The sequence below is a fragment of the Sinocyclocheilus rhinocerous genome, unplaced genomic scaffold, assembly GCF_001515625.1.
Source record: "Sinocyclocheilus rhinocerous isolate Xijiao unplaced genomic scaffold, SAMN03320098_v1.1 scaffold6193, whole genome shotgun sequence".
Lineage (NCBI taxonomy): Eukaryota > Metazoa > Chordata > Actinopteri > Cypriniformes > Cyprinidae > Sinocyclocheilus > Sinocyclocheilus rhinocerous.
In genome coordinates, this window is record NW_015641664.1 from 62,899 (window position 1) to 78,259 (window position 15,361).

At 37.8% G+C, this 15,361-nt stretch overlaps 2 protein-coding genes and 1 long non-coding RNA gene across 3 annotated transcripts in view; 2 read left to right on the top strand and 1 right to left on the bottom strand.

Annotated features, from left to right (window-relative positions):
• Positions 1-118, top strand: part of LOC107755272 (dipeptidyl peptidase 9-like) — a 20,110-nt gene extending 19,992 nt beyond the window's left edge. The window contains exon 18 of the mRNA XM_016572018.1: positions 75-118. Within this exon, the coding sequence (XP_016427504.1) occupies positions 75-118 (44 nt within the window). The remainder of the gene's footprint in view (positions 1-74) is intronic.
• A 715-nt stretch (positions 119-833) lies between these two features.
• On the top strand, positions 834-1,705 carry LOC107755277 (uncharacterized). The gene is made up of 2 exons (XR_001641675.1): positions 834-939; positions 1,020-1,705. It is a non-coding gene; the product is annotated as an uncharacterized LOC107755277 (long non-coding RNA).
• Positions 1,706-5,056: 3,351 nt separating this feature from the next.
• kank3 (KN motif and ankyrin repeat domains 3) overlaps positions 5,057-15,361 on the bottom strand; it is a 21,466-nt gene continuing 11,161 nt past the window's right edge. The window contains exons 2-11 of the mRNA XM_016572025.1: positions 14,213-14,294; positions 12,524-14,137; positions 11,334-11,442; positions 10,781-10,999; positions 10,444-10,534; positions 10,100-10,319; positions 9,459-9,601; positions 7,694-7,894; positions 7,296-7,394; positions 5,057-5,740 (exon numbers count right to left, since the gene is read on the bottom strand). Coding sequence (XP_016427511.1) covers positions 5,678-5,740; positions 7,296-7,394; positions 7,694-7,894; positions 9,459-9,601; positions 10,100-10,319; positions 10,444-10,534; positions 10,781-10,999; positions 11,334-11,442; positions 12,524-14,137; positions 14,213-14,249 — 2,796 coding nt within the window. The 5' untranslated portion in view covers positions 14,250-14,294 and the 3' untranslated portion in view covers positions 5,057-5,677. The remainder of the gene's footprint in view (positions 5,741-7,295; positions 7,395-7,693; positions 7,895-9,458; positions 9,602-10,099; positions 10,320-10,443; positions 10,535-10,780; positions 11,000-11,333; positions 11,443-12,523; positions 14,138-14,212; positions 14,295-15,361) is intronic.

A 15,361-nucleotide genomic window follows, 5' to 3' on the forward strand; every position in this document is an offset into this window, starting at 1 on the left:
CAGTACTAAATAAAAAATAACATGCATTTTGTATGATCTCTCTTATTTTGTTAAAATTATTCACATTTTCACAGATTCTGCAAGGGGTTCCCAAGCTTTCGCATGCCAATGTATGTAAACTTTACTCCTCCCAAAATGTAAAAAAAAATATACGTGTGAGAGTTAGGGCTGTCAAAAAAAAAATTTGAATTTCGAATATTCGTCAAATTTTAAATAAAAATCAACATTCGAATGCAAAAACGTTGCATTCGAATTGTAGGATGCAATACAATGATGATTAAATACAGAGATGAGCAAATACACATTCCTCAAAAGATCAGTGTTTCATATTCAATACTCAAATTTTCTTTTGTAAACTTTTCTAAAAAGAAATAATGTATGGATGCTCAAATAAACCCAAGTTGCTTCAGTCCTGTAAGTGTTCATCTTGAAATATTACTAACAATATAAAAGTTATTTGATATTATATTTTCTTTATAAGAACCAAAGACTTCACAGCAAAAAAAAAAAGAGTTCTGAACCACAACCTGACAGACATTTTATTTTTCACTGAAAAGTCTTTTACTTGCTAAAAGAGTATAAACTATAAAATCAGATGACAGAAGGCATGCAGTAGATTGTGTGACAAAATTTGATGTTGACGTGTGTCAATATTAAATGTGATGCAGTAGGCTTTATAAGGTTAAGATACCCTTTCAATTTTCCCCCAATTTAAATCGAGGTAAAATACATTCTTCAGTTCAGTCAAATATAAATAACCCCTTCCAGAATGCATTATCAGTAATATTTTCTTTGTGTTTTGTGCTTTTTTTGTTTTTTTCTTCAAGGCCAAACCGATTACTTATTTTACATGGGTTCCTTGATGAAAACGTGCACTTTTTCCACACCAACTTCCTGGTGTCTCAACTCATCCGTGCAGGAAAGCCATATCAGCTACAGGTTTGAAAAAAAAATATAACCTTATAATGTTAGTATTTTTTTCCCCCCTCAGCCACATAATTAATTTGCGTTCTCTGTAGATCTACCCCAATGAGAGACACAGCATCCGCTGTCCTGAGTCCGGAGAGCACTACGAGATCATGCTACTGTACTTCCTCCAGCAGCACCTCTGATGAGCGGCGTCTCCTTTCCCAGCCTCCTCTACTTCCTTCAGCAGCAGTGACAGTGAATACGGCCCTCTCCGGTTCCCCAACCCGCCTTTGCTTTCTCGCACTCTTTCTGGAAGGAGTGTCTTCGCAGCAGCCAGAAACAGACTTGTCCCCAAACCTCATGTAATTTTGTGCATGTCGGCACACTTTTATCAGAAAGGACACCTCCCGAGAACGGAGAAGAACCCAGTAGCTCATTAACCTCATAAACAAGTTTTGGATCATGTGCCACATCTAGGTAATGTTTCCTTTCCGGCTCCCTTTGAAACACTGATTATGTTGCCAAACGTGTCTTTATTTTTAAAAATTTGTAGTTAGTGGCTGATCAGGATACAGAGACTGGATTTCTACACGTAACGTACAGAAATGCTCTTTCCGCGCTTTCTCTGCTCATTTAACTTAAGCTTTTTCAGTTCTATGAATGCAGTCGTGTTTCGGTCCAACATGGATTCCAGCGATAGCCGCAGTCTCGTGGCTCTCACGTAAGGACACCTCACACTACTACCTGCAGTTCATATTTTAAGTGTGTATTATTAAAGGAACATATTTTTTATGAAGTTGGGGTCGTTTATCTTTCATGTATGCTGTTTTAGTCAAAGTAGCATATTTGTTTCACTGAAGACAGCATGAAATAAGCCATCTGATTTACTTCTGTAATATGATGCATTTCTCTAAGGGACTCAAAAATATTTCATATTTTATCCACTGGGAATTGATTGGAGCGTGAACGGTGAGTTATATCACATTTATTTATATAGTGCTTTATGCAGTTCGGATTCAAAGCATTGCATCACCTCACATTGATAAACAGGAAAATACTTAGTGTTGTAATCAATTATGAAGAGTTCAGTTTCGACAGAAGTGTCATTATTCGGCTCACTTTAGTTCAGTGTTGCTTCAGTGCCATTCAAAAGCTGTCAGCGCCAGATTGTTAACGCAACACCTTTCTGATAGTTTGCAGACCTTGTCTCTGTTATGAATCGGTCCCTCCTCAGTGTTGTCATCCACAAACTTAGTGATTGACTTGATGTGTGTTGATTCCCAGTTATAGGTCACTGACAGGTGAAGTGAGCGTGTTGTTGGGGATGGGATATATTAGGCAGCAAGTGAACAGTCAGTTCTTGAATTTCATGTGTTGGAAGCAGGAAAAATCGGCAGGTGGTTTGCAAATTTCTAAGGCCTCTAAATTATCAACATGTTCAAAACTTTGATGAAAAACCTGTTGCAGAATTGAATTACATGCGTTCTGCCCTCAGATTGATAGTTTATACTTTGTAGCAAGTAAAAGGCAATCAGATCCATCAGGTCGTGAAATGTTTACTGATTTTAAGTAAACATAAGAGTAAATTTGGCATTAAAGGCACAATATGTAAGATTTTTTTATTAAAATATCCAAAAACCACTAGAACAGTGTTATATATTTTGCTGACTTGTGTACTTACATTATCCCAAATGTTTCGAAGAATGTTTAAATCCAGAGAAATAAGCAATTTTAACTAGTTACACGGAGCGTGTCATTGTGTCGCCTGCCAATGACGTCATAACCCCTCGATTTCCGGTTTTGTTTTGTAGAAAACATGGAAACACCAAAGACGCTTTAATATGTTGTGCGTTTTAATAGACCGGTGACGACCGCACAGAGTAGCATTATAACATAATTTTCAAATGTATCTAGTATGATAAAACAGCGCTGCTTTACCCCACATACGCACGACCGGAAGCAGCGGAAGCGGTCAACTGTGGCATAATAAAAGCTCCACTGCTTTCCAGCTGTGTGTCGCGCTCGTTCAGTGGCCTCGTTTCGCTTCGACGGCTTTCAGCCTCACCCTGCTTCATTCTACTACGCTAATAAATCATTAGCTCATCCATGAACATGATTTCTGCCCGAGTCCCGTCAGATTGCATCGGCTGTGAAGACCACAACTCCCATGATTCCACACTCAGTCACGGCTTCATCAAACTACGCCTTTGCCTATTTGTTTATTTTGAATATGCGCCCTCTAGCGGCGAAAATTACATATTGTGCCTTTAACTAGTTGTTTATTAACATGCATATTAGCATTGGCTGTTTATAAAGCACATGTTAATACCTAATTCTGCATGACCATATTTTAGATGCCTTAATCCTATCCCATACAGCTACCTTACTATCTATTAATAAACAATAATTAGGAGTTTATTAAGACAAAAGTCATAGTTAATAGTGAGAATTGAACCTTAAAATAGTGACAATATTTTATATTGTAGTATTTCAATATTTTTGTACTGTTATAAAGAATGTGTTTATTTGCTATTACAAACAATCAGAATTTCATCTTTCTTTTTGTCCATATTAATATCACTAACTGCACCAAATTGCATATTTTAGCTCAGTTCGGGCCTCTGAATAAAGCAGTTTTATTTTTGCCTAAAGTGTGAGCTTCATCTTGCCTTTATCATACTACATGAGCCATAATAGCTTGATGCATCAAATATTATACTTAAACACATGCAAATATTGATAAACTGAAAGGTTCAGTTTCAAAGAAAAAATTATTCAAAGATTTTTTTTTATTATGATTTCATATGTGACCCTGGACCACAAAAAAGTCTTAAGTCGCTGGGGCATATTTTTAGCAGTAGCCAAAAATACATTGTATGGGTCAAAATTATCGATTTTTCTTTTATGCCAAAAATCATTAGGACATTAAGTAAAGATCATGTTCCATGAAGATATTTTGTAAATTTCCTACTGTAAATATATTTTTTGATTAGTAATATGCATTGCTAAGAACTTAATAAAATCCACTATTGTAGTGTATAGGTGAATTTTCTTAATGAATAACTGACATTATACCTTTTTCCTTTAATTGTATATAAAAAAAAAATGCTAGTTGAAAAAGCAGAAGCTGCACCGCATGATACAATCATTTAAACAAATCACAGATAACAAGTAAAACGGACAATAAACCAAAAATACTGACAGACCAAACATACAAAATCATACTTGGGGCCTGGTAAAAAAAAAAAAAAGAATTATAATAATAATAATACAATTGAATAGTCAAAATATGTTTAGATAAGCAACTAAAGGACAGCTATAACACTCCTTAGCCTGTTTGCAGAGCTGCTGCAGCATCTTTGGACAAAATAAAGATTGTCTGTATTTGAAATCTACAGTAAACATTCTAGTTTAAGACTTTTACAGCTATTTAACTCAACACCTGGTTTCTTAATTTGTGTAAAGTGCTTTGATTTATCCAGATATGTTTTGGGCCATTCCTGATTTCATTCCGTTTCAGTTCTTAAGTTCAATTCTGTAATCTTTCTGTGATCGGTCAAGATGTCTAGAAGCCAAATGTTTCTCTTTTCCAAAGTCAGGCAATGTCCTTTCAGTTCAAAGAACAGATCGCAAGACGCTCCGCTAAAGGGCCACATCTGATCCAGACAATGCAGACTATATATGTAATGGCTGAGTTTTATCCAGTTAGATCAGAGGACAAAAATAAACTAGATAGTAAAGTTTGTAGACAAACTTTAAGTTGGTTTGAAAAAGCCTAGCCAGAAAGTTTGAAGTAGTTTTAAAAGCTTAAAGTTTGAGGGTTTTCAGTTTTAACTAATTTGAAGCAGTTTTAAAGTTTTGAAGGCAATACAATCTATCAGAAAAATAGATAGTTAAATAGACAGATGCATAAATAAACAGATAGATAGATAAATAGATTAGAAATAGTAAACTAGCATATTGCTAGCATGATTAGCAAGTTACTAGCATGTTGCTAACGTGTTTCCAGCATGATTAGCATGTTGTTGGCATTATTAGCAAGTAACTAGCATGTTCCTAGCATGATTAGCAAGTTACTAGCATGTCGTTAGCATATTTCTAGCATGATTAGCAAGTTACTAGCATGTCGTTAGCATGTTTCTAGCATGTTGCAAGCATGATTAGCAAGTTACTAGTTACTTTCTCAAGCCAACTTAATCACTGTGGTAGAAAACAAGGGTGGAGTTCATCTAGGTGTTTGTTGCTGCCCTTTTTCAAACCGCACATAATTATGGCCGTCACAGGTTGCCTGTGTTATAAAGCCTCAATGTGTGTGTTTAATAATTATTGAGGGGTTGAGCTTCTCAAGCGAATGTGACTTATTCACTCTAATCTGCTGCAATATTTCATTCTCATTCTGACCACTAACCAAAACAAATGTTCAGCTTGTGAACCATGTGATCACAATAACATTACAGCTAAGCTGCCGTTATCCCAAATACCTTATTTCCTTATTTTAAACTCTGACATCATGGTAGTACAAGAAATTTACTATAGTAGATACACAGGAAAAGTAAATAAAATCATTGGTCTTACCTACATTAATATGTTTACATAGTATTTTACATAGTACTTTTGCAGTATTGTGCATTAAATATGTGCATAAAAATGAATAATCAGTGAATACAATATAAATATATATATATATATAAACTTGTAACAAAGACATTGTTAGTCGTCCAGTAAAGTTAGTTAGTCTTGTTTTTATATCAATGTTGTTCTTCATGTGTCACTCTGAGGGCCATGTTTTTCTAGGACTGGACGGACTTCGGGAGTTTGCTTTGGATGCTACCTGAACAAAGAACAAACACAAAAGTTATGTTACCACTTTATAATATAATGCTAATGTTCTAATTTCTCTTCAGAATGATACAATTTGAATAATTAAATTTTTAATGGATGTACTAATACAAATTTTTAATGTAACACCCGCTTATGACCAAATCAACTCCGAACTGCTAAGTCTCGCCCCACATTTTTCTGAATAAATATCTTATTTCACTCACATCGCTTTAACAAGTCTTGTCAAGTGTCAATAAAGGGGTCATATGATGTTGCTAAAAAATAACATTATTTTGTATATTTGGTGTAATGAAATGTGTTTATGCGGTTTAAGGTAAAAACACACTATTTTCCACATACTGTACATTATTTTTTCTCCTCTATGCCCCGCCTTTCTGAAACGCGTCGATTTTTACAAAGCTCATCGGTCTGAAAAGCGAGGTGTGCTCTGATTGGCCAGCTATCCAGTGCGTTGTGATTGGCCGAATACCTCAAGCGTGTGAACTTACAGTCTGTGAGTCAGAACAGCCGGCATTGTAGTCTACTCTACTAGGATCAGTAAACAGTCCTCCATAAAATGTGCTGCACACATCTGATTATTTGGGTTGAAGTGTTCTGGAACAGTGTTGTAAATACAACCAAAGTCCCTTTAAGGCAAGTCATGTCACTCGGCGGCCATCTTTAAAATGCCTCTCGGGCATGCAAGTGCAGCTCCCATCACTTTGAATGGGGAAACATCAAATTCTCCAAAACTGTTCACTAAGCTTACTATTAAATTTTATATTTGAAATCACAAATGAAATCTGACAACTGTGTCATAAATGTTTATTTTGCTCAAATAGCGTTATAAAAAGCTTATTTCTCAGGCTAGACCAGCCAGTGTGCATGCACAGTCCTGAGCGCACGTCTCAGAGCGCTGACCGTTTCTATAGCAACCGGGACTTCTAACAGCAGCTACAGTGACGTGCTTTACCGATTAGCGATTGGCTCCTTCATTCAGAAGGCGGGGCTTCCTGCTATTGAGCGGCCATATTAAGAGTTGCATTTTTCCCCATTCCAAACTATACAAGTGACATATCTTGGGTATTCTATAGTTTTTTTTATACAATTTAACCACTGATTTCTAGTTGTGTCCTCTTTTAAAAGACCAAACAAAGTAGTTTCGCTTTCACAACGAAACACACAGCATCTTCACGACATGGCGGCAGCAACAATACTACAGCGAGAATCAAAGTTACGCCTTTTTTCTTTGCGTGAACATTTGGGCGGCGTTATGCAAATCTTCCCACATTGTGACGTAGACATGTGGGGGTGTGTTAGAACGAGCCGTTTTAGGTAGGTGTGGCTGACTCTTAACTTTTATAAAGAATATCTCTTTGGATTTGAGACTTTAGTCTTTGCAACTTTACAGATCTTCTTTATGCACCAAGAGCTTGTAACACTCCAAAGAGAAAGGAAAAATTGAAATCGCATCATATGACCCCTTTAAATTGTCAAAATCCATGTGTTTCTGCTTGAATGAGTTAGAAACGGGCTGCATGAGTGGTCAGTGTGAGAGTACTTACATCCGCCTGCGTTTTCGAGTAGTTCATGTGAGAGTACAGTAGAACAGCAATATCATTATGGGATGCCTCCAGAGCAATGGAGAGAGCATTACTGCCATCCTAGAGGAAAGAAGTCAGAGAGCATGGATTTACCCATAATGCATTGTTGGACTGGATGCTTTCACACTGAATGCCAAGTCCAGCAACATTTATATACACACACACACAACAACTAAAACTTTAAAATGAATAAAAGCTATAATAGAATCTCAATGATACTAAAATAGCACTGCACTTGGCAGAGTATGTTCAACTGCCTTTAAATATCACTTTAATCGTGGCTTTATTTTAGGCTGCAGTATTACGTATATTTTGTGTCATGTACATATTCATCATGGTTGTGCTTGTGATGTACTCACATTGTCCACGACTGAAATGTCACACCCCGGCTGCTCCAGCAGTAAGGACACAATCTCAGGCCGACCGTGTTCACTCGCACACATCAGAGCAGTGGAGCCCTCGTCATCCTGGATGTTCACATCAGCAGCGCAGTCGAGCAGCGCTCGCACCATCTCCTGCCTCCCGTGACTCACGGCCAGCATCAAAGCCGTCTGTCCCGCCTAACCACAGACAGAACAAAACACACACGCTCAGCTGCAGGATCCTTGCTGTCCACCAGCCAACCCTTCCATTAATCCACACTCTAATAATGCAATCATCGGTTTTTATTGAAAAATGAAAATGTTTTTGTCAAATATTTTATAACAGGTGAAGATTTTAGACACTTAAGCCTCACAGAGATTAGTTAGTGCAGTGTGGTTTCTAGGGATGCACCGATACCGATACTGGTCTCCTGTACTCGTACTCGTACTCGTTAAAATGCCCCGATACCAAACGCCGATACCACACAGCATTCATTGCATTAGATACAAAATATCAAAACAAGTAGCATCTGCATATATTTTAGCAAGGCTTAACTTTTTTTTTTTTTTATCTAATGAAATGACATCCATACATTTTTAAGTGTGACTTTTTGGCTGATACCAAAAAAATCTGAATAGTACACTACTTTTCAAAAATGCAGTAAAATCTGTAATATTGTGAAATATTATTACAATTTAAAATAACAGTTTTATATATATATATTATAGTACAATGTAATTTATTCCTGTGATCAAAGCTGAATTTTCAGCATCATTACTCTTCAGTGTCACATGATCCTTCAGAAATCATTCTGATATGCTGATTTACTGCTCGAGAAACATTTATTACAATTATCAATGCTGAAAAACAGTTGTGCAGCTTTTATTTTAGTGTAAACTGTGATACATTGTTTTTCAGGATTCATTGCAGAATAGAACGTTCAAAGAAACAGCATTTATTTGAAACCTTTTGTAATTTTTGAAATCTTTCGTAACATTATAAATGTCTTTACGGTCACTTTTGATCAATTTAATGCACCTTTGTTTAATAAAAGGTTTAATATGAAAATCTAATTAAAACCTCATTTCCCCAAACTGTTGAACAGTGATATATGGTGTATTCTGTAAAGATTTCTGTTAATGTTTCATTTCTTTTAGCAAATAAAAATAAAATATTGCACACCAAGTCAAGCAGTATCTACAGGTGCATCTCAATAAATTAGAATGTCATGGAAAAGTTCATTTATTTCAGTAATTCAACTCAAATTGTGAACTCGTGTATTAAATAAATTCAATGCACACAGACTGAAGTAGTTTAAGTCTTTGGTTCTTTTAATTGTGATGATACTTCAGTCTGTGTGCATTGAATTTATTTAATACACGAGTTTCACAATTTGAGTTGAATTACTGAAATAAATGAGCTTTTCCACGACATTCTAATTTATTGAGATGCACCTGTATGTACACATTTCTAAAAAATAAAGTTTACAAAAGAGTGACGCCATAGAAGAACCATTTTGGATTCCCCAATGAACCTTTCATTCTCAACAGTTCTTAAAAGAACCACTTTTTCTTGTTAATAAGAGCCCGTTTTTCCACTATAAAGAACCTTGTGATATGGAAGGATTCCATGGATGATAAAGGTTCTTCAAGAACAAGAGATGCCAATAAAGAACCTTTATGAGTGTACGTTGAAATGTCATTTTTCAAATTAGCAGAGGATATAATCACAGATGAATATCTAATTAACTGGGTGACTTACTTGGCTGGCCTTGGCATTGACGTTGCCCAGACGGAAGAGTTTCTGGACCACTGCCATGTCGTCCTCCTCCTTCACTGCTGAGAGCGCTGCCAGCATCACAGCTGTATATCCCGCTTTATTCTGCTGATCAACATTGCACATGCCTGCACATCAACACATCCACAACTGAGGTTTTGTAACAAGGTCCCGAACTGTTAGACAACTCAGAACAGCTCATTAGCATATCGTGTATAACTGTACACTTATTTACAGCTTGACCTTCCATTTCGAGAGTTACAAGGGAATTGCTGTGTGTTGTGACGTCTAAGCGTTAAGACATTTGTACACAGACTCTTGATGGATAAAAGGTCAGAACTGGACATCACGCATGTAAACGTTCAAGATAGTTGATAGTTAGGTCATGTGACAACCATGTTGTATACTACTGTTGGAAATGACTGTTTTGTTTCACATTCACATATTTTAAAATAAAAGCAGTATGCACTACATAGAATTCACTCTATAGTAAGCTGCATTCTAAATGCAACAACAAAACATTACGTTGTTTACCAAAGCTGGGTGCATTTTCCCATGGTTTATTCAATTGAATTGCTTGTTACAATGTTATTCTGATGTGTCCCAAAAAGCTACATTCTCTTAACCTGTGTCAAGCAGTAGGTCCACCACAGTGAAGTTGGAATGGGAGACGCTGTAGTGTAAGGCAGTGTTGCCGTTGCCATCGGTCATGTTGGCTATGTGCTCCAGCAGGACGGGGGAGACCTCTGAGAAAGCCATCAGGTAATTTGACACACGTGACGGCTGGGCCATCTTTGCACTGGATACTCTGAACCACTCCAGCTGAACGCTGTGAGTGCTGGACAACTGCGTTAGACATGTTACCAGAACAGCATAATGGTTAAGTTTGGCTGGAATGTAATTTGAAATCATTAATTTGGAATAGTAACTACAATGAGAATAAAATGTAATTTGTGTGATTTGCTCCCACCACTTCTTTACTCTTCACTGATTTCGCTCCATCATTAAGGTGGTTCTTCAAAATTAGACAAGCCTCACGCATTTTGGCACTTAGTTCAAACCTGTAAGATAACCTCCAATTATTGTTTGCTTTAACAACGTCATAGCCATGAATCACCATTTTCTAAAAAAGAAATATCTCTTGTACAAGATGAGTCATTTTTGGTCTGCAAGAGAAAGACCTCAAATATTTAAATGTGTATATCTGCTAAAAGCACATTTTGAGATGTACGCTAGCATATAGATGGCCTCAAAGCTAAGCCACAAAATTATTTTCTGATTATGGGACATTTCAGTCGTGCACTTACTTTTCCTTCACTTCCTCTTCCTGGTCCTTTAAATCTTCTGACCCAGCTGGCATGTTTTCATCACTGTCGGTTTCATCCACATTTATATTCATCTCTTCATCAGATGTGTCCTCTAGAGCTGCCCCTTCTTCCACACTGCTGTCTGAACACGCACCAGCCTCACTTCCATCAGAGGAACTCTCTTCATCCTTTTCCTCTTCACTAGAGGTCGACTCATAACTGAGAGAATTTAGGAGGAGAAATTCGGTATAATTTGCGGTCTGAGTTGAAATATTTATATAACGAATAATAACAAAATGGATAGTTACAGTTCTGAAATAAGATTGGAAGAGAAATGTTGGAAGCCAGTGATATTATATACAGTTGTTCCTTGGCAGAATAATGATTTACTGTTGTCATTAACAATAATATTTTAATTTCGTAAATCAAATGGACTTTTATCATATTACTGTTGTTACCACTTTATAAAAGCAATAAGCCATGAGACACAGTCTGTTACTACAGTAATGGTATTTCGTATTTCCTTATTTAAAAATCTGCTCTAGTAACTCACCCTCCGTTTAGAATTCCAACAAACTTCAGGCTCTTTTTGCCACCGATGGAAGCTGCGCCAGCACCACTCCCATCCTTCCTCTTCATGATAGATTTCAGAGGGCCTGCAGCTTTTTTGCAAAGAAATCACACTTAAAGGGATTTTCCAATGGATACCCTTAAAAATATGTGGTTCTCTTATACAGACTGATTTAACTCTTTCCCCGCCAGCATTTTTGAAAAAAGTTGCCAGCCACCGCCAGCGATTTTGATGATTTTCACTCAAATTTGATGGCCTCCAGTATATTTTGCTGTATGAATATTTGAAGATGCAATACACCAAAATAAAGATCAGAGCCTCTACTTTTAAACAAAAAAAAATCAGTTTTATTCTAGCTTAAAGCATTCTTTTTTTATTAACACTTGAATATAGGTAGGTTTCATAAAAATTGCATAATTGTGAGCAAAAAGGTGAGAAAATCACGTTTTTATCAAAAACTACATCTGGATAATATTCAGTACGATTATCAAAGCATAAATCCAAGGCTTATCTATTCTGAATTGATTCATGTCGTAGTGCGTATTACATTAATGCTAACCAGCTTTAAATAACTGCATAAATGCACATTTTTGTCATGAAACTCTAGATGGCGCAGGCCAATAAGTTCTAACTCAATCTGATATCATCACAACATTATTCACATGGCACAGCTGATTGGTTCTTTTCGATTCCAGCAGCCAATGAGCTTGCTGCTCAACATTCAAATACTTAGAAACCCTCCACCTTCCCCAGCTCCACCTGTATAGGTCTGCTATGAAGTAATTTAATGTATGTTATATATAGGGGTTATTTCATATATATTGTATGTGCAGCAGCAGTATTTTCTACATGCTCACAGCAACATCTGTAGATGTATTGGCAATAGCAAGTCTTGGTACTTGCTCTGCCGCAGCATCAGCAGCGTAGCAGATCTATTCTGCCAAGACCAAATAAACCAAATAAACTCTCCACGAATTGTCATGACAGAACTGTATTTATCACTGCGTTAAGTACTGGCAAAATGTTAGAGAGGCTGTGTTACAACAGTAGCACTACCAAGGCAGAGCAAATTAATTAACATTTTAATTAAAGATTGATAAGGTGTTTTTTACCTTTGAGTAATTGTGCATCGTATGACCAGGAACATGCTTTATGAAAATAACAATGCTCACCCTCTGCAGAAGTTGTCTGTTCTTCAGTGTCTTGTGTATCAGTTAGACATTCCCACTGGATACCAATGCTTACTAGCTCCACCGTTTTTTCCTTTGAAGTTTCCACAGGATCTGTTTGAATGCTTTGATCCTTTTTTGAAACGTACTCCGGATCAGTCACATCTGGAAACAACACTCCAACTGAACAAACTTCAGGACATGTTTCCATTTGGGCATTGGCTGTCTCTGGTGTTGCTACTGTCTCTTTGTCCAACATAATCTTGGATGCCCTCTCAATTTCCTGAGCCCTTAAAGCTTCAAGATCTTGGTTGACTTGAGTTAATCGTGTCTCAAGAACCTGGATTGACTCCTGTTGAAATTTGATAGTGTGTTGCAAGTTATCAATTTCTCGTTCTGTCTCACTTTGAAGCCCTAGAAATGATTCTGTTACCCAGACTGCCACATCTTCTGTAGCCACTCCAGTCTGAATTGCCTCATCATGCATGACACTCGTCTCAGTCTCAATAGCTGCGTGACAAACATCAATAGTAGCTTCGACAGCAGCATCCTTGACCGCTTGGCGATTGAAGACGACCACAGCCTCAAGGGGACTGTCACCACCTACTGCTATGGATCTTTTTTCTATAGGAGCAGTGGCTAGTTTCTTTATTTCCTTTTTGTCTTGTTCATCACTTTTGCATTCTGGCTTTTTATTCCAAAGTGACGGCAATGGTAGGGATCCTGGTTGGGAGGCTCCTACTACTGCCTCAGTGGAGACTTGCAGTTTGAGCGTTGCATCAAGTTCTTCTGTTTTCTTTTGAAGCTCATGAGCCAACCTTTCTTTTTCAGCACGGAGCATGGCAACTTCTCTTTCTAGAGTTGGTAGTCTTTTCACTCTCTCTTCCATCTCCCTTAGCTGCCTAAGGGCATTGGCCATCTGTTCTCGCACTGTCTGAAGGTGCCCAGGAGGCAGTGTTCCTGAGTTGGAGGCTGGAGTGCTCCTTCCAGACGTTTGAGGACTTGCTCTGGTCCAGACCCCAGAAAGGGGGTTCTGAACAACAGGTGATATCTGTAGCAAGTGGGCATCTGAAGCAAGCTGGGAAGAAGCTAGAGAGAAGTCCCTTTTAGATCCACTGGCTTTGGAACTCAACAAATTAGAGCCTAACCCGTTGGAAAACTGTTTTTGCTCCTGTTGCAGTCGAAGGCTAGTTTCAAGGAGCGTTCTCTCAACCCTAGGGTTACGTGGTGGAGGTGGTGGTGGCACTTTGGAGCAAGTAGGCAGACTGGGACTGATGACTGGTAATGTGGAAAGTGGTTTACTAGGTGATGTGATGGGGCTCTGGAGAAAAGGTGGGTTAGTTTGGCCATTCTCACTGGTTGTTGAGGAAAGAGACTCAGTGGAGGTCCAGCCACTGGTTCGACCCCCAACATTTAAATTCCTCTGATACCCACGGTCACCCCTGGATCCTCTCCGAGGGTTCACATTAGCCCTCCGAATGTTGTGTCCACTCTCTATTTCCTCAACATACTTGAGAAAATCAAGGTCCAGCTGGAATCCGTAGGGTGTCTGTACTGAATAGGAGCCACCTTGATCTGTTTCTTCATCAGTAGAGCCATGAAAAGGGGCACTCAGATCTGCAATGCAAATATAGCAGAAGTGTTCATCTTGAAACAGTGCTATCTACCGAGAGCAGAAAAACAACTACTTACTTGGCAGTTTGGAGGTAATATGCACAGACTGGGTCATTTTATGGAGCCTTGTGCTGCCCCTCCAAAAGACAAATCAGCACACCTGCAAGCAAAAGACAACATCTCAGTGCCATAGAAACATCAGGCAAATGAAAACATTGTTTGGGAGCTGCTGGTGCCCTGCAAAAAACTGAACCTAAAAGCATCTCTGGACCATTTGATTCTACAACAAGTCCACATGTGTTCACTGAAGGTTTTAAAGGTTGTTCTGTTGTTAAGAGGCAATGGTAGTTCCTCGACTGTCATGATTGACATGGGATGATAGGTAATGGTGTTGATACATGTTGCATTGTATGTTTATTAGATCACCGCAATGATAGCAACCAGAATGACACAGTTCCTAGTTGAAACATGTTCTGCTCTCACATCATAGAAATGTTTTTAGACTGCACACATACTCCTGAGGTTTTTATAATCACCTGAGAAGCAAGGTTAGCTATCCAGCAAACTTAATAGGTGATTGGAAAACAACTACGACTATTCTGGCTGAAAAAAAAAATATATAGCTGTACCCCTCATAAGAAGTAATTTGCATGCCACGATCTCTTAAAAATGTAGTATAATTCCATGTATGGTATTTCAGTGTTCACAGACATGAAAACAGCATCCTTCTGCCTCTGCAGTGCTTTCAGGACTGACTATACCACAAAAAACAACTATGCATTGAAATAACTTGTGGAAGTGAAGATATTTTGTGAATGACGTTTTACACAAAGAAGTTCACTTTGCTCAGGGTCTCAGATTGCTTATTTTATCAGTGACCATTCAAATAATAAAACTTTGTTTATTTCCAGGTTTTCACTGTGCATTTAGATGTTTGAAGCCTACTGCACAAAATTATCATCTAATATTATCACTGTTATGGCACACTACAATCATTTTTGTATGGAGATTAGGGCTGCACAATTAATCTAATTTCTAATCGTGATTAAAATTATGTATGCCACAATTACATAATCGTTCAAAGGCACAATTACCGGGAAAAAAAGTCCACATTATTCTGCGTGCTTAAGATTAGTGTGTGTGTGCGCGCGTGTGTGTGTGCGCGTTTTTGTGACAAATGAGGACATAAATTTGTATAATGACAAAGGTATGACATAGGTATTACAA